Source organism: Ursus americanus, chromosome 16 (assembly GCF_024610735.1).
Source record: "Ursus americanus isolate L20-20 chromosome 16, mUrsAme1.1.p, whole genome shotgun sequence".
In the NCBI taxonomy this organism is placed as follows: Eukaryota; Metazoa; Chordata; class Mammalia; order Carnivora; family Ursidae; genus Ursus; species Ursus americanus.
In genome coordinates, this window is record NC_142142.1 from 9,702,533 (window position 1) to 9,727,251 (window position 24,719).

The window sequence follows — 24,719 nt, forward strand, 5'->3', positions numbered from 1 at the left end:
CCCTTGCAGAAAAAGTGGCATTTGAAATGCCCCCGAAGGGCCAATGAATATTTTTTAGGCAGAGAATGTGGAATGAGAGTTTTAGGCAAAGGGAATAGCGTGCCCAGAAGAGAGGCTTAGAAAGGCTATGATGGTACACGGAGAGCAGAGTAATAGGATTGTATCCGTGTGCTGTATGATGGTAGGATTAGAGGGAAGAAAGGCTGGCGAGAGCAAGACCTGTAAGTAGATTATTGCACCAGTCCATGCAGAAGAGGTTGAGATTCCAAGGAAAGGCAGTGACAGTGAGTATACATGGGAAGAGTGAGACCTGAACGGCATTTTAGGAGTAGAATGGAGTAGAGTAGAACTGGCATAGAGGCAGCTTGGAGACGGACACTCTGGATTGAAGTCCTAGTGCTAGCTACCTACTAACTCTATGGTCCTAGGCACGTTAACTATTCTGAGCCTGTTTGCCACCTGGAGAAGACAGGTCATCCCTTCTTAATAGGGCTGATAGTAAACACAAATGAAATAAAATATTGATAAGTACTGGGTGTATTCAGAACCTCCATACAGTGTTGTTATGACTTTGAAGAAAGGGACAGGAGAGAGAGTCAGAGATGACATTGGGCCTTCTAGCTGGGTTGGTAGTGGGACTTAGAGAAAAAAAGAGTGCATTGAATTTTGGATATATTAAGTTTGAGCTACATTGGGGTATCCAGATTGGGACCTCCAAGAGGCAGTCGGAAACATGGGGGCTCAGAGGGAAATGACCTACAATAGCTGTGAAACAATAGCTTTGGGAGAGTCATGGGCACACCAAATAGACAGTGTTGTCTCCCTTGTCTCCTGCCAGTGTCCTGCACGCCTCTCAGATTCAGAGAACGAAGAACCTTCCCGAGGCAAGATGACACAGACCCATCGCTCGGCATTTGTTTCCAAGAACAACTCCTACTCCTTAGCTTTCCTGGCAGGGTAAGAGACTGAGACTGAGTTCAGTCGCAGTTCTTTCATTTTGAAGCACGAGACTAAAGGGAATGAGGGGGGTGGGGGGTGGGGGGTGGGGAGGAACAAAAGTACTTGTTGCAGCCACTTTGCGGGAGGTGGGAAGGGGGGAATGATGTGGGAATTGGTTTTCAAGTATCTATTAGGAACAAGGGGCTGATCTAAAAGTAATTTTTACCTATTTCTGGTGTCCTCAGGGTAGGATTATGCTAATTTCTGTGCTGCGAAGCGTGACCCTTCTATCCTGGGAGGGGACCACAAAGACAGCTTCTGCTAACAATATCCATCCGTTCTCTCTGTGGACTTTTTTCTCTTAGTAGGAAGTGAGGCCAGAGTTCATTTTATTTTCAATGCCTAGAACTAAAATATATCTTGAATGGGTTTCAAGAGGGCAAACTGAAAAGTTTCTAAGGTCCTTGTCAAGGAATCTCTTGATCCTTTAGACTTTGCAGGCTGTGGGGAGGAAAGGAGGGAGGAAATGGATGGATGTTGGATAATGGAGGGAGGAGGAAGGATGGAAGAAAAAAGAGAAGGAGGGAAGGAAGGAAGGGAGGGAGGGAGGAAGGAAGGAAGGAAGGGAGGGAGGGAGGGGGGAGGAAGGAAGGAAGGGAGGGAGGGAGGAAGGAAGAAAGGAGGGAGGGAGGGAGGGAGGGAGGAAGGAAGAGGGAAGAGGGATACATAAATAGGAGGAAGGGAAGAAGAAATGGAGGAGGGATGGTAGGAAGGAATCACTCATTCAGCAGACAAATTTTGTGAAGAGCTATGTGCCATGCTCTCTGTTTTAATATAAAATGAAAAGACATCATCTTACGCCATTTTGTTGCTCTTTCTGGTTAAAGCTGGCATTGCTCACCCTGATCTCTAGGGTTTCTCTCCTCCTTCCCAGCAACCCCATTAAGGTAGATCTCCCTTTCTTGCGGCCCCTGTGGACCTACACCTATTTATTTTATTCTTTTATTTTGAGGCTTTTAATTGTTAATCACTAATAAATGAAACCCCCCAAGGCTTCCAAGTTTAAGAATGTTATAAAATAAGAACTATTATCCCTGATGTAGTTTTTATATCTGAATCTTTTTGGTATGTGTTCTTTTCGAGCAGTCTGATTTTCCTGTTATTTCTGAGAGTAAACCTCTGATTTTCGTGTTATTTCTGAGAGTAACATTCACGAACCCCCTCCCATCCCCTAAATGCCTCCCCTTCTCTAGGTAATGGTAACTCCTTCTTCCAGGAAGGCTCTGTCCTAGAGTATTGATTCATTCATTTGACATTTGTTTAATGGTCACTGTATTGTAGCCACTTAGGTTTGGTTGATGTAATCGGAACCCAATAAGTCAGATGTAAGCCAGGGTGCTTTCCATTTATGGTAAAGATGAAACTCTTCCGTTGTGCCTATGAGCTGGAACCGTAGATGCCCTCTAAAGTGAAAAAATTCAAGATTGCTTGACTTTGAATTTTTCAGCTGCTGATTATATATATGGAGTTGCCCCCATTTGTAGCAGGAGTATTTTAATGATGATAAGGGAGATCTACTGAAAAGAGAAAAAGATCATATCATTCATTCCAATTAAGTCACAACAAATACGCCCTAAAACAAATAAATGTTGCTTTTAGGCAGTCTGTGATTAGTTAATTAGTATCTCATAATTTGAAATGACTTGGAAAAAAGAGAAATTTTTATTCAAATCCAAATAAGATGCCAGGGCCACATTGCCCCAGTTAGTTATCACCAATTCCAGTCTCTGCTGTTGCGACTCATTCTTGTAAAGGAGGTAGTGGGTTAATACGACATTGCTTAGAAATGCCTAGCAAGGAACCTAGAAAATTCTTTCTAAAGGCTAAAATGTAAAGCCTTTACAGAGGGGTTTGCTTCTTTTAAATTTAAATTTTAATTTTTTAAAAAAGATTAATTATTTATTAGAGAGAGAGAGAGGGAGGGAGAGCATGAGCGGGAGGGACAGACGGAGAGGGAGAGACTCTCAAGCAGACTCTTGGGCCCAACTGATTGTGCCACCCAGGTGTCCGGGGCTTTGCTTTTGATTACCTACGGCTCTAGAATCTCTGTAATATATCTTCTTTTCCTGCTCCTTGGCCCACCCTTGCCCTTACTCCATATCATGGAGCCACAGTGGGACTGATTTATAGGAAAAGAGTCGCATTACATTTTATTATTAAGGAGTGTTTGCAGTTGATTTTATATATTTCAGCATTCATTTTTTCCAAATATCCAAGGTTGTGGGCTGAGTTTAGCTATTAGTACAGTTATTACAACAGTTCATTGGATTTGGTTAGTCGGCTCATCTTTTTAGGACATAGTTTGCTGATGTCATGGAAACGTTAGGTTGGAAAATCGATTATGGTAATACTGTAAATCACCTCTCTTACGTAGTCAACATGCTTTTTTCCTTAGATAAGAAAATATTTAAATTTCAGTTCCAAAGGATACTTAGAAAAACAATATGGATTTGCTAGTGCTGAAATTGTTGCCAGGTGAACTGGGGAGACCCCGGGCCCTGAGGCCTTGACCCAGCCCATCCCACAGATGCGGCTGAAGGCTCTTGGTCTCCTTGCGAGAAAGAATTCAAGGATAAACCAGACACACCAGTTGAGCAGTACAAGTAGGAAAGTTTATGAAAGTGAGAGTCCACTGCTGAGATGTGAGGACGGGCAAGCCCAGGGAGAGCTGTGCACCCTGGGGTTGGGCGTCTGTCTTTTATTGACAGTTGTTCCCTAGGGGGTGGAATACTTATCCCTTGGTTCTTGGGAGCAGGGTTTCACACCTTTTCTCCCTTACTTGCTCAGTGTCTCTGGCCTTCTTTGTCTTGGGTCTGTCCGGTTTGATCTGGCGTCTGTGGCTGTGTTTTTGGAGCGCTGCCAAGACGGGTCTCTAACTTTCCCTGATGGCGGTAGTGAGCCACGACACACCTTCCCCACTTGGCTAGCCGCCAGGCGTCCTGTTAAAGCCTAACTAACTGCCTACTCTAACACAATGGGATGTAGCTTATGGATATATTAAAAAAATAATTAGCATGGTGATGGTTGCACAACGATGTGGCTGTAAACTTAACATGGTTAAAGTGATAGCTTTTATGTTACATATATTTTAGCACATTAAAACAAGTAATAGCTTTTGGATATTTCAAATGCATTTTTTTCCATGTGTTAAACAGCAACAAAAGAATAGGTTTTCTCCGTAATTCTCAGTAAATTCTTTTCCTAAAGAGAGGTCATATGTAAAAGCTTTGAAAGTTTTTACAACTGTATTTAAATCAAGTCAATCTGCATTTGTTCTACTTATCTACTTCATAAACGTTTCTTTCTTAAGCCCAAAGGCATGGAGGTAAGAGTAGGCCTGATAGGATGGTTATTTTGGAAGGAATCCATTAATCGATTCTGGCTCTGAGTCTTGCCAACAGCTCAGTCTCTTTTCATGTGAAAAATTCAAAGCAAAGAGGGCTTTAAGGCACTATTCATAAAATTGTACAGTCCTATTGAAAATGAAACGTCTCTTGGGGAGGCAGATAGTTAATCCAAGATCATCTCTAAGTTAATCACAAAATATATGTTAATTGAAAAAAATTAAGTTGAACCGTAAGATATATAATTGTAAAGTTAAACTTTTATTTTAAATACTGAGAAACTGGTTTGTTTGTTTACATTTATTTCCCCTCACTCCTCATTCCCTTCCTCCTCGCTAGGATGAAACAAAAAACCTGGTTGCAGATTCTTCCAAAATCTCAGGCTGGAAAAACTTTCTCTGTTGCGGTGGTGTCTTTGCAAAAGGCTCTCTGTCCAGCTGCATCTTCCTCTTTGCTTTTGCTATCGGGAGGTTTAGAATCAGGACAGGGTTTTCAATTCAGTCATCATGACTTTCCAACATGGCCTATAATTAAAAAAAAAACACCAAAACGTTTGGTATACTTTTTCCATATTTATTATTTAATGTGATCTTTATCCTCCGTTAAGACTCAGTCTTTATGTATTTTGGCAGTAAGTCACTTTGGATTCTTCTTGGAAATAGGGCATAATCATAAAAAGGAATATAATTAAACCATGTATCCTCTTTCCAGTTTAAAAAATGAAAAACAAAAATAGAAATGCAGTGATGCCAGTATTGCCATTCCATACAAAATTGTATTTTAAGTAAATGGTGCCTAACAGGATTTCTGGCACATGGTAAGTTCAGTGACTATTACTGCCACTCTTTTGTTATATTTTTTTAGAATGTGGACTCTTAGAGCTGAAAAGGATCTTAAATATTATCTAATGCTTTTGTTTTATTGATGAGAAGACTAAAACCTAGAGAGAAAACATGGTTTGCCAAATCGTAGATAGCTAGAATAGTAGGAATCTGAGATAGAACTGAGGTTTCTTGGCTCTTACCCCATTGTCCCCCATCTCCAGGGCTGGGCAGGGATTTTTCCTGGGTGGTTTCTTAAGATCCTTTTGACCTCTAAAATCGAAGCATCTAGAAGTGGCTTAAAGCAGAGTTTTAAAGAGTGGAAAGGATAAGGCCGTGACACGAAAAGAAAGGGGGTGAGGGTAGTTGGAAACTTCTGGAAAAATTTAAGGATTAGACATAGCAGGTTGTGTGTGGGGAGTAGTCCAACAGTAGCCATGAGGGAGAGGAGACTGAAAGAAAGATGAGGTAGTAAGTTACAAGAAGCCAAAGACTTGGTGACGGCCTGGGGCATGTCCTGTGCTCTCTCTCTCTCGCGCGCGCGCGCGCGCGCGCGCGCACGTGCGTGTGTGTGTGTTGGGGAGGGATAAAGGAATTGAAAGAAATCAAGCAGATGGCCTGGTTATTAAGACAAATGTTGTTAAAAGTAGTGGAATCTGCTTGAAAAGGGAAGCTAGCTGAAGGAGAAGTGGTGTGGAACTTAAGGAGAGGGGCAGATTTTAGAGCTGTCCGTGATCTCTCTGCTCTACCAGGACAGAAATAGCTGGTAGTTTTCAGAGGGTGGGATAGTGAGTGAGTGGGCTCTGCACCAGGGGAACTAGCTTTTATCTAGTGCCTCCTGTCGTGTTGAGTACCCTACCTTCCTCGTTTCATTTAGTCCTCACATTAGTCCTACAAGTTTTATGATACTGTTCCCATCTTACGGCCAAGGAACATGCAGTGCAGACAGGTTGAGTAGCTCACCTCATTAGGGTGACAGAGTTGGAACTGGAACTCAGGGCTCTCTTTATTTCAAACCTATGCGCTTTCTTATCACACCATTGTCAGGACCCTTGTGACCAAAGGCTCCGTACTTGGAACCTGGTCTTGAAATGATCCACCTTTGCAAGGGAAAGCTGCCTTCCTTCTGTTTAATTTATACCCTGCCTTGTTTTAACAGACATAAGTAAGAACCCGTCGAGTTATCCTGCCATTTGAGGGGACTGAGGTGATGGAAACGTTCTAAGATCGATCGTGGTAATGGTTAGATAACTGTGAATTAAAAATTATTAAATCGTACGCTTAAAAAAAAAGAACACTAGCGTCCACAAGGCAGATAACCCAGATCATAAATATATAAAGGAAGGATTGTAACAAAATCTCACCCATTTCTGGGTGCATGGCAGCTACACCTGGGCCTAAGGAAGCTGCTGGTTTCATTCAAGTATGTGTACATGTGGTGGTGCTGGTTGGGAGGGCTCGTACATGCAAGCTAGGGGCTAGAAGGAGGCTCCTCGCCAGCCTTTAGCTTCTTTTTTTTTTTTTGAAGATTTTATTTATTTATTCGACAGAGAGAGAGACAGCCAGCGAGAGAGGGAACACAAGCAGGGGGAGTGGGAGAGGAAGAAGCAGGCTCACAGCAGAGGAGCTTGATGTGGGGCTCGATCCCACAACGCCGGGATCACGCCCTGAGCCGAAGGCAGACGCTCAACCGCTGTGCCACCCAGGCGCCCCCAGCCTTTAGCTTCTTGGTGGAACTCAGCTCTACCAGACCTGAGAGTTCAATTAAAAAACTAATGTGGTTTGGGTATGTGAGAGTGATGATTGAACAGTTGAGAGCATGAGCTATCTAATGTTTTGTATCATGTATTGCCATTTAAAAACCCTTTAAGCAGTGTTTTATAAGCATAAATCTTCTAGCTTTCCAGCTGCATGTTTATACTGGCTGCCCCTCCTTTTCTTTGTTTGTAAGTCAGATTCATTGTGGTTGTGGGTATTTTTAGCCTAACTCTACATCCCAGAAACCATCTGGTCTCTTGGCAATGGAAATTTTAAGCCAGTTGCCTTTCAGACAATGCTGCTTTCTCTTGTTTATGACTTCGTTATGTGTTTGGAAGAGAGCGCTTCCCTAGATGTGCTGGGTCTGTTCTGTGGCAGAGTAGAGTAGAATGTAAGATCAGTATGCTGTGGTAGAAAGAGCACAGGCTTAAAATCATAGAGATATGGGTTTAAACCTTGGCTTCAGTGTGACCTTGGAAGATCACTTCCCTCAGTTCTTTGTCTGTTAAATGAGGATGATGATGCTTATCTCATAGGGTTTCTGTACGTATTTAATGAGATACAGGGGCTCCTGGGTGGCTCAGTCATTGAGCGTCTGCCTTTGGCTCAGGGTGTGATCCCCGCGTTCTGGGATCGAGCCCCACGCCAGGCTCCTCTGCTGGGAGCCTGCTTCTTCCTCTCCCACTCCCCCTGCTTGTGTTCCTGCTCTCACTGCCTGTCTCTCTCTCTCTGTCAAATAAATAAATAAAATCTTTAAAAATAAATAAATAAATGAGATACAATATATTTAAAGCAGCTTAGTGCCTGACAGATAACTACATTCCTAATAAATGTTGAAGTTTTCTCTTTTTTTCATAAAGAGGAGAGAGGTGTTTCTGTGCATCTTTTTTTTCATTTATAAGAAATTTATTAGCTATATCCACTATGTCTTAGGGTGTGGGCGTACAGAAATGGATGTGCACAAACTAGTGAGAGTAGTTACTTCTTTTATTTTTTAGTGAAGATGTTGTTTGAGTCCTTCCAACCCTGAGAATATTACCAAGTTCACTAGTCTTGACTATTCTCAGCCAGTATTTTGAAGTCTCTTATCTTGACCAAATACTATAATAATAATGTGTTTATGGCTAAGATGTTTTTACCATCATGATTTTTGTGGCTCTTCATGTAACAATAATAATGTAAAAGGGGAAAATAGAGTCATATAGAATAAAGCTTTTGTATGCTATTGAAATTGAATTGATATTAATTTTGAAATAGATTGTTGTAAATTAAGATGTTAATTCTAATCCCCATAGCAATCACTAGGAAATAAATAAAACATATTTAGTAAAGGAACAAGAAGAGACTCAAAATGGCACACAGGAAGTGTCTAACACAAAAGAAGGCATTAATGGAGAATTGAGGAACAAAAAAGGTATAGGACATATAGAAAACAAATAGCAAAATGGCAGAAGTTAAGTCCTTCCTTATCAGTAATTACATTAAATGTAAATGACTTAAACTCTCCAAATAAAAGACAGAAGGGATTTTTTAAAAATACGATCCAAATAGGGGTGCCTGGGTGGCTCAGTCAATTAAGTGTCTGACTCTTGGTTTTGGCTCAGGTCATGATCAGGGTTGTGAGACTGAGCCCCGTGCTAGGCTCTGCACTGAGTGTGAAGCCTGCTTAAGATTCTCTTTCTCCCTCTGCCCCTACCCCTCACTCTCTCAAAAAAAAAAAAAAAATTCCAGCTATATGCTGAGACTCCCTTTAGATCCAAAGACAAAAATAGGTTGAAAATGAAAGGATAGAGAAAGATATTCTATGCAAACAGTGACAAAAAGAGAACTGCCTGGAGTAGCTATACTAATATCAGACAATGTAGACTTTAGGACAAAAATTATTACAAGAGACAAGGTGGGCATTGAATAATGATAAAAATGTCAATCTATTAATAAGATATAACCATTATATGGGCATCTGGCTGACTCGGTCAGTAGAGCATGTGACTCTTGATTTCTGGGTCATGAGTTTGAGCCCCATGTTGGGTGTGGAGATTACTTAAAAAAAGATGGGGCACCTGGGTGGCTCAGTCGTTAAGTGTCTGCCTTTGGCTCAGGGCGTGATCCCAGAGTCCTGGGATTGAGCCCCCTCATGGGGCTCCCTGCTCAGTGGGAGCCTGTTTCTTCCCTCTCCCACTCCCCCTGCTTGTGTTCCCTCTCTCGCTGGCTGTCTCTCTCTCTGTCAAATAAATAAATAAAATCTTTAAAAAAAAATAAAAGAAGAAGATATAACCATTGTAAACACATATACACCTAATAATAGATGCACAAAATATATGAAGCAAAAACTGACAGAATTGAAGGGAATAATAGACATTTTAATGATAATAGTTGGAGACTTTAATACCCGTTTCCACAATGGATGTAATACACAGATGATAGGTAAACAAGGATATAGACGACTTGCACAATACTGTCTACCAAATAGACTTACCGTATATAAAGCACTCTACCTCACAACAGCAGAACACACATTTTACTATAGTGCACATAGAACATTCTCCAGAATAGACCGTATGTTACACCATAAAACAAGTCTCAATAAATTTTAAAAGATTGGAATAATACAAAGTATCTTTTTTGACCACAATAGAATGAAGCTGTAAGTCAATAACAGAAGGAAAATTGGAAAATTCACAAATATGTGGATATTAAACTATACATTTTTAAAAAACCAATAGATCAAAAAAGAAATCACAAGAGAAATTAGAAAATACCTTGAGAGGAATGAAAATGAAACCCACCATACTAAAACTGTTGGAATGCAGTAAAAGTAGTGCTTAGAGGCAAATTTATAGCTTTAAAGGCCTACATCTAAAATGAAGAAAACATCTCAAATAAATAACCAGATCTTCATAACCTGTGGATCCTCCCGCCTGACTCACAGGTGCTCCCAGCACTTCACACACTTCATTCACACCTCCACCCTGTGGCCCACTTCCTGTACATATTCCCAGTGGCAGTGAGAATGAGTATTGGTAGATGACTAATGAGCATGTGTAGAAAGCCAGTCAGACTCTGGACAAGGGAGAGACCACAAACTTGAGCTTTAGTGCCACCCTTGGAAAAGCAAAAGGGAGGCTGTCAGCACTTGACCTTGTATGTTGCAGGATCAAGAGAAGTCATACAAGCTTAAGAATTCTGCCACAAGAGGGAGCAAGAAGCAAGGAGCAGGTGTATCCATAGAAGGTCTGAAAGCCTCAGAATCCCTACCAAGGCTGATGGAAGAGACTTCTTTCCCAAAAGCAATTAATGAAGACGGGAAGAAGTGACTGCTACTTCAAATGTGAAGACAGCGATGCGAAATTTCAAGGAACATGAAAAATCAAGGAAATATGACACCATCAAAAGATCATAATAATTTTCCAGTAATGGATCCCAAAGACATGAAGATCTGTGATACATACCCAATAAAGAGTTCAAAATAGCTGTGTTTGGGAGGCTCACTGAGCTACAGGGAAACACAGAAAGACAATTCAACTAAATCAGGGCAACAGATGTATAAAAAAAGAAAGAGAAGTTTAACAAAAAGAAATCTTAAGGAAGAGCCAAACAAAAATTCTGAAGCTGAACAATACAGTGAATGAAAAGAAAAGTGCAGTGGAGAGCATCAACAGCAGAATGGATCAAGCAGAAGAAAGGAAAATTAGAAACAGTGAAGAAAGCCAATATGACCTACGGGATAACATCGAAAGAAACAACTTGCAAATTATTAGAGTTCTAGAAGGAGAAGAGTAGGAGAGGGAGAAGGGAGTAGAAAAGTTATTTAAAGAAGTAAGAACTGCTCAAATGTGGGGGAGAGGTTTGGATATCTATATTTGGGAAGCTCATAGGTCACCAAACAAACTCAAAGAGATTCTCACCAAATTAGAAAGCAAGTACAATTGTCTTTGTTTGGGGATGATATGATCTTATGTATAGAAAGTACTAAAGACCACCAAAAAACTATTAGAGCTAATCAATGAATTCAGTCATGTTGCTGGATACAAAATTAGCATACAGAAGTCACGTATGTTTCTACACACTAACAATGGAATATCTGAAAAAGAAAAGAGCCCCGGGATGCCTGGTTGGCTCAGTCAGTTCGGCATGACAGTCAGTTGGCAAGATCCAACTCTTGATTTTGGCTCAAGCCATGATCTCAGGGTTGTGAGATCAAGCTCCACGTCAGGCTTCCCACTCAGTGGGGAGTCTGCTTGATACTCTCTCTCTCTCTCCTTCTCCCTCTGCCCCTCCCCCAACTCTCTCTCTCTCTAATAAATAAATCTTTTTAAAAAAGAAATAAAGCAGCCTTATTCACCATAGCATCCAAAAAATAAAATACTTGGGAATAAATTTAACCAAGACTTGATGGACGAAATTGAAGACACAGGTAAATGGAGAACTATCCTGTGTTTATGGATCAGAGGAATTAATAATAAAAAATCCATAGTACCCCAAAACATCTATATCAATGTAATCCCTATCAATATTCCAATGACCTTGTTCATAGAAATAGTAAAAACAGGGGCGCCTGGGTGGCACAGCGGTTAAGCGTCTGCCTTTGGCTCAGGGCGTGATCCCGGCGTTATGGGATCGAGTCCCACATCAGCCTCCTCTGCTATGAGCCTGCTTCTTCCTCTCCCACTCCCCCTGCTTGTGTTCCCTCTCTCGCTGGCTGTCTCTCTCTCTCTCTGTCAAATAAATAAATAAAATCTTTAAAAAAAATAAGAAATAGTAAAAACAGCCCTAAAATTTGTATGGAACCATGAAAGACCCCAAATAGCCTTTGTTCTTTAGAAAGAACAAAGTTGAAGTCATCACATTTCCTGACTTCAGACAATATTGCAAAGCTATGTTAATCAAAACAGTATAGTACTGGCATAAAAACAGACGAAAGAAATAGAATTGAGAGCCCTGAAATAAACCTATGCATGTATGGTCAGCTAATATTAGACAAGGGAGCCAAAAATACTCAATGGGGAAAGGATAGTCTCTTCAACAAATAGTATTGGGAAACCTGCATAGTCACATGCAGAAGAATGGAATCGGATGCCTGTTTTACACCACTCACAAAAACTGGCTTGTAATAGATTGGAGACTGAAACATGAGACCTGAAAGTGTAAAACTCCTAGAAGAAAACATAGGGGGAGAGCTCCTTGACATTGGTCTTGGCAATTATTTTTTTAGATACAACACGAAAAGCACAAGGAACAAAAGCAAAAAAGTAAGTAAGTGGGGGCTACTTCAGACAAATCCTCCTCGCTGCAAAAGAAACAATCAACAGAATGAAAAGGCAGCCTGAGAGATGGGAGAAAATATTTTTCAATCGTCTGTCAGATAAGGGGTTACTATCCAAAATATTTAAGGAACTCATACAATTCAATAGCAAACACACACACACACACACACACACACACACACACACACACACACACAAAACAAACAACAACAAAAACCCCCAAACAACCCAACTGAAAAATCAGAAGAGGAACTAAACAGACATATTTCTAAAGAAGACATATACATGGCCAACAGGGGGGCACCTGGGTGGCTCAGTCGGTTGAGTATCTGCCTTCACCTCAGGTGATGATCCCAGGGTCCTGGGATTGAGCCCTGCCTCGGGCTCCCTGCTCAGAACGGAGCCTGCTTCTCCCTCTCCGTTTGCCACTCCCCCTGCTTGTACTCTCCTCTTCTCTCTCTCTCTCAAATAAATAAAATCTTTTTTAAAAAAAGGCCAACAGGTACATGGAAAGATGGTCACTATCACTAATCATCAGGGAAATGCAAATCAAAACCGCAGTGTGATATGACCTCACACCTGTTAGAATGGCTATTATCATCGAGAGAATAAGAGATAAGTGTTGATGAGGGTGTAGAGAAAAGGGAACCCTTGTGCACTGCTGGTGGGAATGCAAACTGGTACAGCCAGTATGGAAAACAGTATGGAATTTCTTCAAAAAATGAAAATAGAGCTACCATATGATCCAGCAATCCCACTTCTGGGTATATATCCAAAGGAATGAAATTAGGATCTCCCAGAGCTATATGCGCTCCCATGTTAATTGCAACATTATTCACAATAGCTAAGCTATGGAAACACTCGAAGTGTCCATCTATGGATGAATAGATAAAGAAAATGTGTCTGTACACACACACACTCACACACACATTAGTCAGCTACACACACACACACATAGTGTGGAATATTATTGAGCTATGAGACAGAAGGAAATTCTGCCATTTGCAGCAACATGAATGGACCTCGAGGACCTTATGCGAAGTGAAAGAAGAGAGAAAGAGGCACACTGTATGATATCACTTATATGTGGAATCTTAAAAAATTCAAATCATAAAAAAAGAAGAGAGAAATGTTGCCAGAGGGTGGAGGAAGTGGGGAGGTGTTGGTCAAAGGGTTGTATGTTCTGGGTATCATATGTGCAGCATGGTAATTATAGTTAACAATACCGTATTATGTACTTGAAAACTGCTTTCAAGTATACTTGGAAGTTAAATCATCTCACCACAAAAAAGCAATGCTAATTATGTGAGGTGATGGAGGTGTTAACCCTTCTATGGTAATCATCTCACAATAGATAAGTGTATCAGAGCAACACATGTACACTTTATGTGTATACAGTATTATATGTCACTTAAATCTCATAAAGCTGGAAAAAAGAAAAAGCATCCAGATTGCAAAGGAAGAACTAAAACTATCTCAGTTCACAGGTGACATGATATTATTCATAGGAAATCCTAAAAATATTAGAATTTTGAAAAAACTACTAAGCTAATAAATTTAGCAAAGTGGCGGGATACGAGATCACCACATAAAGATCAGTTGCATTTCTATACTGTTAGCAATGAGCAGTCTGAAAATGTAATTAGGAAAGCAATTCCATTTACAACCGCATCAAAAAGAATAGAGTAGTCATGAATAACTTTAACCAAGGAGGCGCAAGACTTAAACTGAAAACTGAAACTACGAAATATTGTTGAAATAGTTGAAGAAGACTTAAATGAAGGGAAAGACCTTCTGTGTTCATGGATTAGAAGACTTAACATTGTTAAGATGGCAGTATTCCCCGACTTGTTTTACAGATTCATTGCAACACCTATTAAAATTACAGTCTCCTTTTTTGCAGAAACGAACAAGCTGATACTAAAATTCACATACGTAATTGCAGAGGATCCCAAACAGACAATACAATCTTGAAAAAGATCAAGGGTAGAGGACACGCTTCCTGATTTCAAAATTCATCGCAAAGCTACAGTCATCAAGAGTGTGGTACCGAAATAGGGGTAGATATATCAATCAGTGGAGCAGAATTGGGAGTCCAGAAATAAACCCATATATCAGTTGATTTTCAGTAAGGGTATCAAGACTATTCTATGGGGGAAAGAATGGTCTTCACATGGGGTGCTGGGACCACAACTGGATAAGCACATGCTAAATAAAGAATGAAGTTGGACTGAACCCCAACCTCACACCAAATACAGTAGAGAAGTCAAATTGGATCAGATATGTAAGGGCTAAAACTATAAAACTCTTAGAAGGAAATGCTTAGAGAGTTTAGCTGTATAATTACTGCTTTCTTTTTTTTTTTTTAAAGTTTTTATTTATTTATTCGACAGACATAGAGACAGCCAGCGAGAGAGGGAACACAAGCAGGGGGAGTGGGAGAGGAAGAAGCAGGCTCATAGCAGAGGAGCCTGATGTGGGGCTCGATCCCATAACGCCGGGATCACGCCCTGAGCCGAAGGCAGACGCTTAACCGCTGTGCCACCCAGGCGCCCCATAATTACTGCTTTCTTATAGCACTTCTGTGACGTGGTATGGTGGACTCCAGTGACTGGCTACTTCCGTAGGTCAGGATTATCTTTCATCGGTCTGTCTTTCATGCTTTGCACGGAGTTGGTGCTCAGTAAAGTCGGCTGCCCAAGCTAATGGAAGAGACAGTGACCATGTCAGCCATACTGAGGTTTACCAAAAAGATTTTAACTTGTCAGAAACTACTTTGGGTAGCCTTGTTGTGTGCTCGAGCCTGCAAGTGTGGGTTTCCTCTCTGGGCCTTTTCTTTCACCGAAACGGAGTTTAGGGGGCATGTGAAAAGGTTCTCCCCAGCAACAGGTGGTTGTCATTTGTACATCTGATACTTTGGGCATGTAGCCAGCGTCTTTAAATTTGATTCTGCTACTGCTGACAATATGGATACGTAGCCTGTTTTTAAAAAATTATATGAAGCTCATTCTTAACTCTGGACTATTTGCACTTTAAAGTATAGGTCCAGCTTCAGTTTGAACACCTCTAATGACATGGAGCTCAGTATCTCCCAAGGCGGCTCTCCGTGAACTGCTCTAATGAAAGTTACAAAGTTCTTTCTTAAGTTGATCAGAAAATCTTTTTCTCTAAGTGTCTACTCTTTCTGCATTGGAATGATGCCAAACAAGTTATATATTTGAAATGGTAATGCTTTCTCTTGCAGCCCTATGTTGATTCCTCCTGACCCAAAGTATATGTCGTACACTCCAGCACTTTAATCTGTCATTCAGTTTACTTCTGGGTGGTTTACACCACTGACAGTTTGTGTTGAGTTCTGGGAATGCAAATGGATTTCAATACTGTCCTAGGTAAAATACAGACCACGCTGATTTTTAAGCAGCTGCCTTTATAGGGTGATGTTGAGGTTTCCTACCTGTTCCCAAATACATTTCCCACTAGATAGTACAGCGCTCACATTACTTGCTTAGGTTCAGTGTTGAATTTTCTTCGTGAAGTTCAGACATACGATGCAGGTTGGCCACCATATTCTCCTGTTGATACCGTGGCAAAGATTAGTTCAGCGGACGGGAACCATACAGCAAGGTGAGGCCATGAGACATAGGATTCGTGGGTTTTGAATGGGAGGAATAGCACAGAAATGCTGGAATAGAAGCCACTGGGGGTAGGTAGGACAGGCCTTTGCGAGAGATGTGGGGACAGGAAGGCACCCTGGGAATGCACCTTATTGCCTCCTTTGTAAGTTTTCCGAGCTAATCCTGGCAGAGTGAAACTTTTAAAAAAGTAAATCTTTTGCTACGAAAGAGTAGCTATGATGATGTATTTCATTCTAAAGCTAAATAGAATCATTCAAGGAAATAATTCTGCTTGGGATCCTCTGTATCCATCTTGACTTCTGGCAAATTCTTATTTATCCTTCAAGATACATGTGCCAGGGGCCCCTGGGTGGCGCAGTCGTTAAGTGGCTGAGGGCGTGATCCCGGCGTTCTGGGATCGAGCCCCGCATCAGGCTCTTCTGCTGGGAAGCCTGCTTCTTCCTCTCCCACTCCCCCTGCTTGTGTTCCCTCTCTCGCTGGCTGTCTCTATCTCTGTCGAATAAATAAATAAAATCTTTAAAACAAACAAAAACAAAAAAACAACAACAAAAAAAAACACCAAAATACATGTGCCAAAGGGAGGCTTTTGCAACCCTGCTCTCACTCCATCCCCAGTAATTCATAACACTCTCTTTTATGCCGTTCTGTCTCCTAGACATGCTTTTGTTGTAGTTGTACCATTTCACTGTGTTATATTGAATCATTTATTTGTCTGGCCCACTGGACTCTGATTCCTTGAAGACCCTAGATGGTGTCTCATTTTTCTCAGTATTCCCAGTGCCCAGATGGTGCTTCCCAGTGACTGGCATATTGTTAAGTGTATGATAAATGCTTGTTGAATGGACTTGCAGCGCAGGGAAAGTAACAGCTGTACACATTGGTAAAAGCATTATTCTCACCGGATGGGTATTAGGCACAAAGAGGAGAGTAGGAAACAAAGGTGTAAGGGTGTAAATCACCAGGATTTAGGCCTTTGGAAGCTCAAATGTAATGAGTTAAGGAAGAGACTGCATTGAATTTGACTCCCTATGTAAAAATTGAGTGCACTGCTATGGATTTTGTAAGTACTTAAATAGTTGTTCCATGGCTGACTTAGATTGCTTGAGGGGATATTTGGGCCCAATAAAAGGAAAGAATTTGTTGTTTGTAAAGGTGATTTTATTTTATTTTATTTTATTTTATTTTATTTTATTTTATTTTATTTTATTTTATTTTTTTAAAGATTTTATTTATTTATTCGACAGAGATAGAGACAGCCAGCGAGAGAGGGAACACAAGCAGGGGGAATGGGAGAGGAAGAAGCAGGCTCATAGCGGAGGAGCCTGATGTGGGGCTCGATCCCAGAACGCCAGGATCACGCCCTGAGCCGAAGGCAGAGGCTTAACCGCTATGCCACCCAGGCGCCCCTGTAAAGGTGATTTTAACACTGGATTCGCCCTATTAAAGAAGGTGAATTAGCCCTACATCTCTCTAAGCAAGAGCAAAACAGCCATTGGCCTTTTATCATTTAAGCAGGGTCTCGTTTGGAAACAAAGGCTTAAACCAAAAGTCCTCTCCGGAGGGCTCTTTCTCTTTTGACAGGATTTGTTCTTAGAACGCGTTTTGTTAATAAAGGAATTCATTTCCTATTGTAGCTGCCCAAGGGAATTGTCTTTCTTGGCAAGTGGCTTCGGAAGCACAGAAGAGATTGTCATTCTTTTTCCTTAGTTAGCAGGTGGGCTACTTTTGACTGCTTGTCTTGTATTTATTTATTTATTTAGGAACCTAAATTCCAAGGTGGAAAGGAGTCAGAGCTGCAGTGACACTGCTCAAGACAGAGCGAAGAGCAGACTCAGAGCAGCCCCAACCAGCAAAGCCAAGGTACACCTCAGACACCGCTCCTTCCGGAAGCTTCCTGCACACGGCCACGAGAGAAGCTATTCCAGATGAGCAGAGGCCCAGTGGGTCCTAGGCACACTAACTGTGTTGGAGAATTTTGCACATAGATGTGAAGGAAGAGAGTTTGAATTAGTAGCCAGAAGGGTGGAATGAAGGCCAGTAGAACTTTTTTGAAAGTTCTAGATGAATTTTCTTTTTTCTTATCTTCTCCTTTCTTCTTTTCCTTTCTTTTCTTCATTTCCCCTCCCTCCCTCCCTATAAACTTCAATTAATTAACGTGTAGTGTATTAGTTTCAGAGGCAGAGTTCAGTGATTCATCAGTCTTATTCCCTATAGGTTTTTAGTTTTAATTGTTTCAGGTGTGTAAGAATTTCTACAAATGGTGTGCATTCTAGGTTAGGGATCCTCCCCATTGATCCCCTTTTCCTAGCCTTCCCCTGCTATCCTTCTACCATCATGAAGGAATTGGGAAGAGAGACAATATGTCTCTCTGTACGTATACAGAATCTCTTTAACCTCTTTCAGGTCACGGCTATGACCCCAGCCTCCAACCCCATCATCGGCGTCCTCCTGTCCACTCAGAACAACCGCTGTCTCTCAGCGCCGGACCTAACGGTGGAGAAACGGCTCCCCTTCAGCTCCCTGTCATCCTTGGCTTCCCTGCACAAGCCAGAACGCTCCATCAGTCCCGAGAGCAATGACAGCATCTCCGAGGAACTAAACCATTTCAAGCCCATTGTCTGCTCACCCTGTACCCCTCCCAAGAGACTCCCTGACGGCCGGGTGCTGAGTCCGCTCATCATCAAATCGACCCCGCGCAACCTCAACAGAAGCCTGCAGAAGCAGACTTCCTATGAGGCCAGTCCAAGGATCCTCAAAAAGTGGGAACAGATCTTTCAGGAGCGGCAGATCAAAAAGACCCTTTCGAAAGCCACCCTCACCTCCCTGGCTCCAGAAGCAGGGGAAGACGTAGCGGGGTCTGAAGTTGTCCATCCCAGCAAGGAAAAGCCCCCCCTGGCTTTGCAGACAAGACTGGCGGGTGCGCAGGCCCTGCCGGAGTGTGCCGGACCCACCCCCGCTGACCTCGATTATTTCCCGTCCGTTAGCCAAACAAAAGCGGAACAGGGCAGCGGGGGTAAAAGGAGCCCTGAGGTCCCGTCGGAAACCTGCTGCTCTTCCGAAGCCCGAGTGGGAGCCAGTGGGACCTCTCTGGAGAGAGAGCAGGAGGAAGGGCCGGGGCCCACCCCAGAGGCCAAGTTAGACAAAACCTGTGTGAGCACCACCGTGAAAATCTCGGCGGTTAATTCGGTGCTGCCCCAAAATAGCGTTCTGGGCGGGGTCCTCAAAACAAAGAGGCAGCCCAATCATTTTGATCTGCCCAATGGGGTGCTGGCAGACAACCTGGGCGAGGAGCCCCTGCCTTCCCTGCGCCGGGGCCGGAAGAGGCACTGTAAGACCAAGCACTTGGAACAGAACGGCTCCCTTAAGAAACTGCGCCCAGGCAGTGGGGAGCCGGGCCTGCGGGAGCGGGAGCGGGAGCGGAAGCTGCAGCAGGAGGAGGAGGACCGGCGGCTGGCTCTGCGGCTGCAGCGCGTGTTCGACAGCGAGAGGCGGACTGTGAGTCGGCGGAAAGGGAGCGTGGATCAGTATCTCTTACGCTCCAGCAACGTGGCCGGGGCCAAGTAGCACCCCGTGAACCTGGGACCTGTTTCTAAGAGGTCCGTGGGCCTGATCCTTTATCCTGAAGAGCTGAGTGTTCTCACTTTGGGTTTCTTTTCATGGCAAAACACTGTCTGCTGCGGTTCTGAGAGGTTCCGGGGCCTTCGTGGTCTCTATCCAAGGGAACTGCGTCTCTGCCTCCCGCTGACCGAGGCCAGAAGCGCTCCTCACCCCTAAGGGACCCGCCCCTGAGGGCTTCGGGGCCAAGTCTGGCAGCACCCACTTGGAACGAGATTCAGGAGCACAGGGGCCAGAGTCAGAGATGGTAGACGAGAGAGGGGATACCTTCTTAACTGACAGACCTCCTGACTTCGTGCGACAGGGTGTTATTTTAAATCAGCCTTGCAGATAAAAAGGATTTCCCTCTTTCCCAGAGAAGAGGAGCGGTTTGCTCTTTGGCAGATCCAAAAGGATCATGTTCCCCCTTCTCCTTATCCACGCCACTGGGAAATACGCCTAATGAAATCAGTAGAGTTTACCCTTCTACCAAAGGTAATTTACCTTCCCCGTCTGAAAAGTAACGTTGGATTAATGCTCTCTAGCCGACAGACCCCATTCACGGTCACCGTTCACGTTGGTCTTCCCAGGAGCGCCGTTTTCAATGATGGGGTCCTGTCCTTCACTAAGTGGCGGAGCCCAGACTGACCATCGGGCTCCTGACAACAGATCCCAGAGATTTTCCACACTAACGGGTTGAACAGGTGGCCGTAATGGACAGCAACCCAAGGGCCTGCCAGGGGAGCCTGGGGAAGGCTGGGTGAGCATTTGAATACTGGTTGTGCAAAATCCATAGGCAGAAAATTGAGATCGATGGGAATTAGAAACAAATAGCATGCAGTTATCCACCCTGCCCCGCTCCCCCCCGCCCCCTGCTCACACCCACTTTACAGCCTTCTGTGTCCTGGGGGGTGGAGGGGCTTCCACCCTGTGAGACAAATTACAGTTGAACTTCGTTATTACTCTATGTCCCAGGGTTATCTGCAATGTTGATCTAAAATCCCCAAGATTTGCCCAGAAGTCAGGCAAGAGCAATGCTGAAACTCCATACTATGGAAACAAGGTATCTGGCTGGATGCAGCTAGTAATTCAGTCCCATGGACCTTTGGGGTTTATTTTCCTTAGGAGCTGACACCATGTGTCTTTTGCATCCCTGGGGTGCTTGGTGCTTCTGCCCGTCTGGGCTCATTGAGAATAGGGATTAAGAGATGATTTGAGGGGATCTCAGATGGGCTGGCATTCCCTGTGCATGTACGAGCTGTTACTATCAAGTCATGTGACTGGCATTTTAACAAAGGTCTTAGAGCTTCTGTACCCCAGTGTATGTTGTCCCCCTTGAGTGGCTCCAGCAGGATACTGCATAGATTTTCCAATGATGTTGCCATTGGCAAAAACATTTCTGGAACCGTCCTGTCTAGAAACATCTAGAAATACAGACTCCTAAAATGTTAGACCTGGAAGGGACCTTCATGGTCATCTTTTCCAAGCTCCTCCTCTTGTTAAGGCAGAAACGAAGGTCCAGAACGGTGACCCGCCCGATCACTAGGGATTTAGTGTATCACCTTGATTCCTCTCAGGAGATTTTTGCCCCCCTCTTCTCGGGGCAGATCTTTAATCCTTTGTGGTTACAGGAGGGAGAATTCGAAGTCTGAAACTAGTCAGAAGCTGTTTGAAGCCTCTAGAAGAGAAGGTCGGTCAAGAGGGTTCGGAGTGACAAACGAGGTGTAGCCGTCAAGCAGTCGGAGCCATTTCCTCCTGCTGCTCACGAGCGGTTCGCAGAGAGAAGTTCCAGAGATGTCATGGGCATTTGGGTCACCGTTGAGCTATGTGGACCCTCCTCAGTGACTACGTCGGTGGCAGTGGCCCTCACTTGAATGTATGCTGTTCTGTGCTGTGCGTGTCAGTGTGCGTGCACGCGTGCACATGTATGTTTAAAAAACATGCATCCGTCTCATTCCTCTGTATTCACACCACTTCGTTCCAGGCCCTGCCAGCAACACAGGCCTGCACAGGCTGCCGGCCGGTCGGCGCCCAGGGTGGCCGAGCCGGCGCTGGTCTGCGGAGGAAGGGGAGGGTGACTCAGAAGGGCCCTTAGAGAAGGCCTCGGTTCCTGCCGTTTCCTAGAGCCGCTCCTGGCTCGGAGTGAGCATCCCCGGGGGGCTCACCCGCTCGGTAGTAGCAAAGACGTTTCTTTTTCCACTTGCCACCTTTTTTTCTATGTCTCCAGTCATTTGAAAAACACGTTTCGGTTGGAACTGATTTTTGGTTTTGGAGAAAAGTATTTTTAATAGAAAAAGATATATATTTTAAATATTTCCCCAAAGTCATACTTTTGTTTTAAGAAATTGCATAGCAGTAGCAAGGAATCTTAGGTTCAGGTGCGGAGTGCAGAGTCCCTCCTGGGAAGCGAGTGTTCAAACGCCGGATCCGGCTTCCTGACTTGCCCCTCGCGCCTCCGGCTGTGTCTAGACGGGCCCACCGACTTCCGGCTGAGCGGTAGTCCTTGCTGTGCAGGCAAAGCAGTGTAGGTTAGGGAGTGCAGGGCCGAACCTCTCATCCACTCGGCTTTGGAGGAGGAAAAAACCACTAAGGTATTGTCTGTATTTGAAGATGCTTCCCGTACTCAACTAAAACCTGAACACTTTCTCCTTCTGAAAAATGTCTGTGTCCTGTTGCTTGCTTGCTTGTGAAGTTCGTCACAAATGGCATTGTTGACATGAATTATTTGGAGAAAGAGAAAGACGAGAACGGGAAACAGAGTGATGGGGAGGGTTGGTGAGGGAGAACGAGAGAGGCACTATTTCACAAAACAGACATTTCTCGCGAATCCTTAGAATCAGATTCACCAGACACATTTCCCATGTCCTACGAGCTCTGCTCCTTGTGTATATGCATTCTGTGTGGGGTTTTTTATTTTTATTTTTATTTTATTTCTTTTATTAAAGGGGAAGTTAGAAGGGGTTGGAGGATGAAGGTCCTTCTGATGGGAAATCCAAGAAATGCGGTGCCCTGAGACGGGGCTCTCAGCCCTTTCGGTAGAGTGGGGGAGACCTTTGGCAACATAGTCTTGACCTATTGATTGTATCTGTTGGAAGGAGTCACCTGGGCCTTTTGGGCTGGTGTCAGATCAGGGGATTTAAGCACCCAGCCCTCGGACCCTTTTGTATACTTGCCTCTTTTTAAAAGGTTAATTAGTCTTGGCTGAAGCTTCCCAGGAAAACCTTTATTATTTTTTTTAATTTAAGTTTTAGATTTGTGTCTGCAGGAAGGACTGGTGATGAATGCCTTCTGGTTTTCTTGGTTTTTTGGGGTTTTTGTTTTTGCTCATTTTCCCTAAAAGAAAAATGCCCTTAAGAGATTAAAGCTGCTTAATTAATTGCTGTCTGATTACCAAGTGACAAACTGACTAAGGTGGGAAGCTGCCGCCGTGCTTGACTGGTGAAGCTGATGACCGAAGGCTGTGCTGTTCGCCCTGTCTGTGCCATTTGACAGACATTCCTGACCTTCGAACTTGTACTGGGTCGTGGAGATACAGGATGGAAAGGACGGTCCCTGCTCTTGAGCTCGGTCTCTAATGGAACGTATTTGAATGTCTGTGTGGCTGGAGTTTGTTCACGGTCCTGTGAAAGACCGCTGCTTCCTGTGACCGTCTTGGATGGCCCCATTTAAGACACTGTCCAGCATCCGGCAGGCCGCCTTGAACATTTTAGACTCCCCCCCATCAGTATTTTTGAATTTGATTGCAACACTGCTCTTTGTTTCCTGTGATTTTACCAGACGAGAATGTTCTTCTCCAGTAACAGGATAGTAATCTCTTCAGAAGCCGCTTTTACTGAAACGCCAGCAAGTGAGGCAGGGTGTGGGTCACTGACACGGGCAGAGGAGGCCCACATCCCAGCTCACTGACCTCCTCGCCTCTTTCCCAACCAGACCTCTCACCACAGCTGGCGGCAACTTTGGATTCCTTTTCATTTTTCCTGCCTGGCATTTCATTGAGATGGAAAACCAGCAGGAGAGGAAGGAAAGAAAACTTGAAGGCTGGATTATAATCATAAAATGCAGTCCTGGAAAGGGCGTGGAAATCATTCGGATCAAACTCGCCCACCTGCTGCCCCTTTTTTCTAAGAAATAGGGAACGTGAGGTCCAGTGTCTTATGCCGTATTTTATACTGTGGTTTTCTAGGATCTAAGTAGTCCGTTTAAATTACGCGCACACACACACACGCACACACACGCACACACACACGCAGTTCACTAATGAGGAGGACACCCAAATGATACAGGAGGCTTTTTGTTTTCATAGCTTTTTCTTCCAAATTTTTTCAGTTAGAATTAAAATATACCTAAATCCCCTGAACACGCACTGAGATAGGGAAAACCCCACAATGTGACTAATGTGAACATGGGATCTTGGGAAGTGATATATTTTGATTGGAAGAGTCATCATTTTAACCACCAAGCGTTAAAACCCAGCCAGCCCTTCATTTTTCTTTGAAAAATCAAGAACTCCTTAGGGACTTAAATCTTTCTCAGCCAGCCTTTTCCCCATCAACCTATAGAGTGGTCTTTTGGCCTGGTTTTTAGAAGTAAGCATAGTTACTTATAAATTCTTGTGAATCAGTGACAACGCAGGTATTTTTTTGGGGGGGCGGGAGGAGATTCTAGGGAAAGCTGCTGCTGAATAGCTTTCCTCCAAAGATGATACAGAAAATGCATCTTTACACATGATTGTTATCCACTGTAACTTGCTGAAAAAGATTGTTCTGCAGAGAAAAGAGAGATAAGCAGAGGTCACGACCAGCTTAGAGATTGGTTAAATTGAAGAAAAAGTGCCAACACTGAGCATGCACATTGTTCTATGTATCCTCAGTATTTTTTATTCTTCCTAAGAAAAATATTTACACACTTTGCTTTGTGAGTAAATGCTTCCTTAATGTCTTGTTAATAGGGGTGGCAACCTCCCTCTCTCCCTTTTCTGGGGTCGTCTATCAACTAGTTGGACAAAGCCGAGCTAAGGCCAGGCTTATTCATCTTCTTTCCCTCTCATTTAATAAGCAGTAAAAACAGGCAATGCAATCCTCAAAGATCAGGCTCTTAGAGCTCAAGAGTGGCTTTCGGGCCCAGGGTCTGAAGGGCAGCAGTCGGAGTCTCCCTGGGTGGCCCTGTCCACCCTCCAACTATGGCACCATTGGGAGCAGGGCCCCTCCGTCGGTGGCTCCAGCCCTTCGCCTGCAGCAGAACACTTAAATTCCTAAGGAGAGAATGAGAACTATGCGAGGGGAAAAATTATCTTTTTTTTTTTAA

General features: G+C 43.5%; 1 protein-coding gene across 2 annotated transcripts in view; it reads left to right on the plus strand.

Moving 5' to 3' along the window:
* RNF169 (ring finger protein 169) overlaps window positions 1–24,719 on the plus strand; it is an 85,337-nt gene extending 60,618 nt beyond the window's left edge. For both annotated transcript variants that reach the window (XM_045816148.2, XM_045816149.2), the window contains exons 4-6: window positions 839–957; window positions 17,582–17,681; window positions 18,225–24,719. In XM_045816148.2, the coding sequence (XP_045672104.2) occupies window positions 839–957; window positions 17,582–17,681; window positions 18,225–19,385 (1,380 nt within the window). In that variant the 3' untranslated portion in view covers window positions 19,386–24,719. The remainder of the gene's footprint in view (window positions 1–838; window positions 958–17,581; window positions 17,682–18,224) is intronic.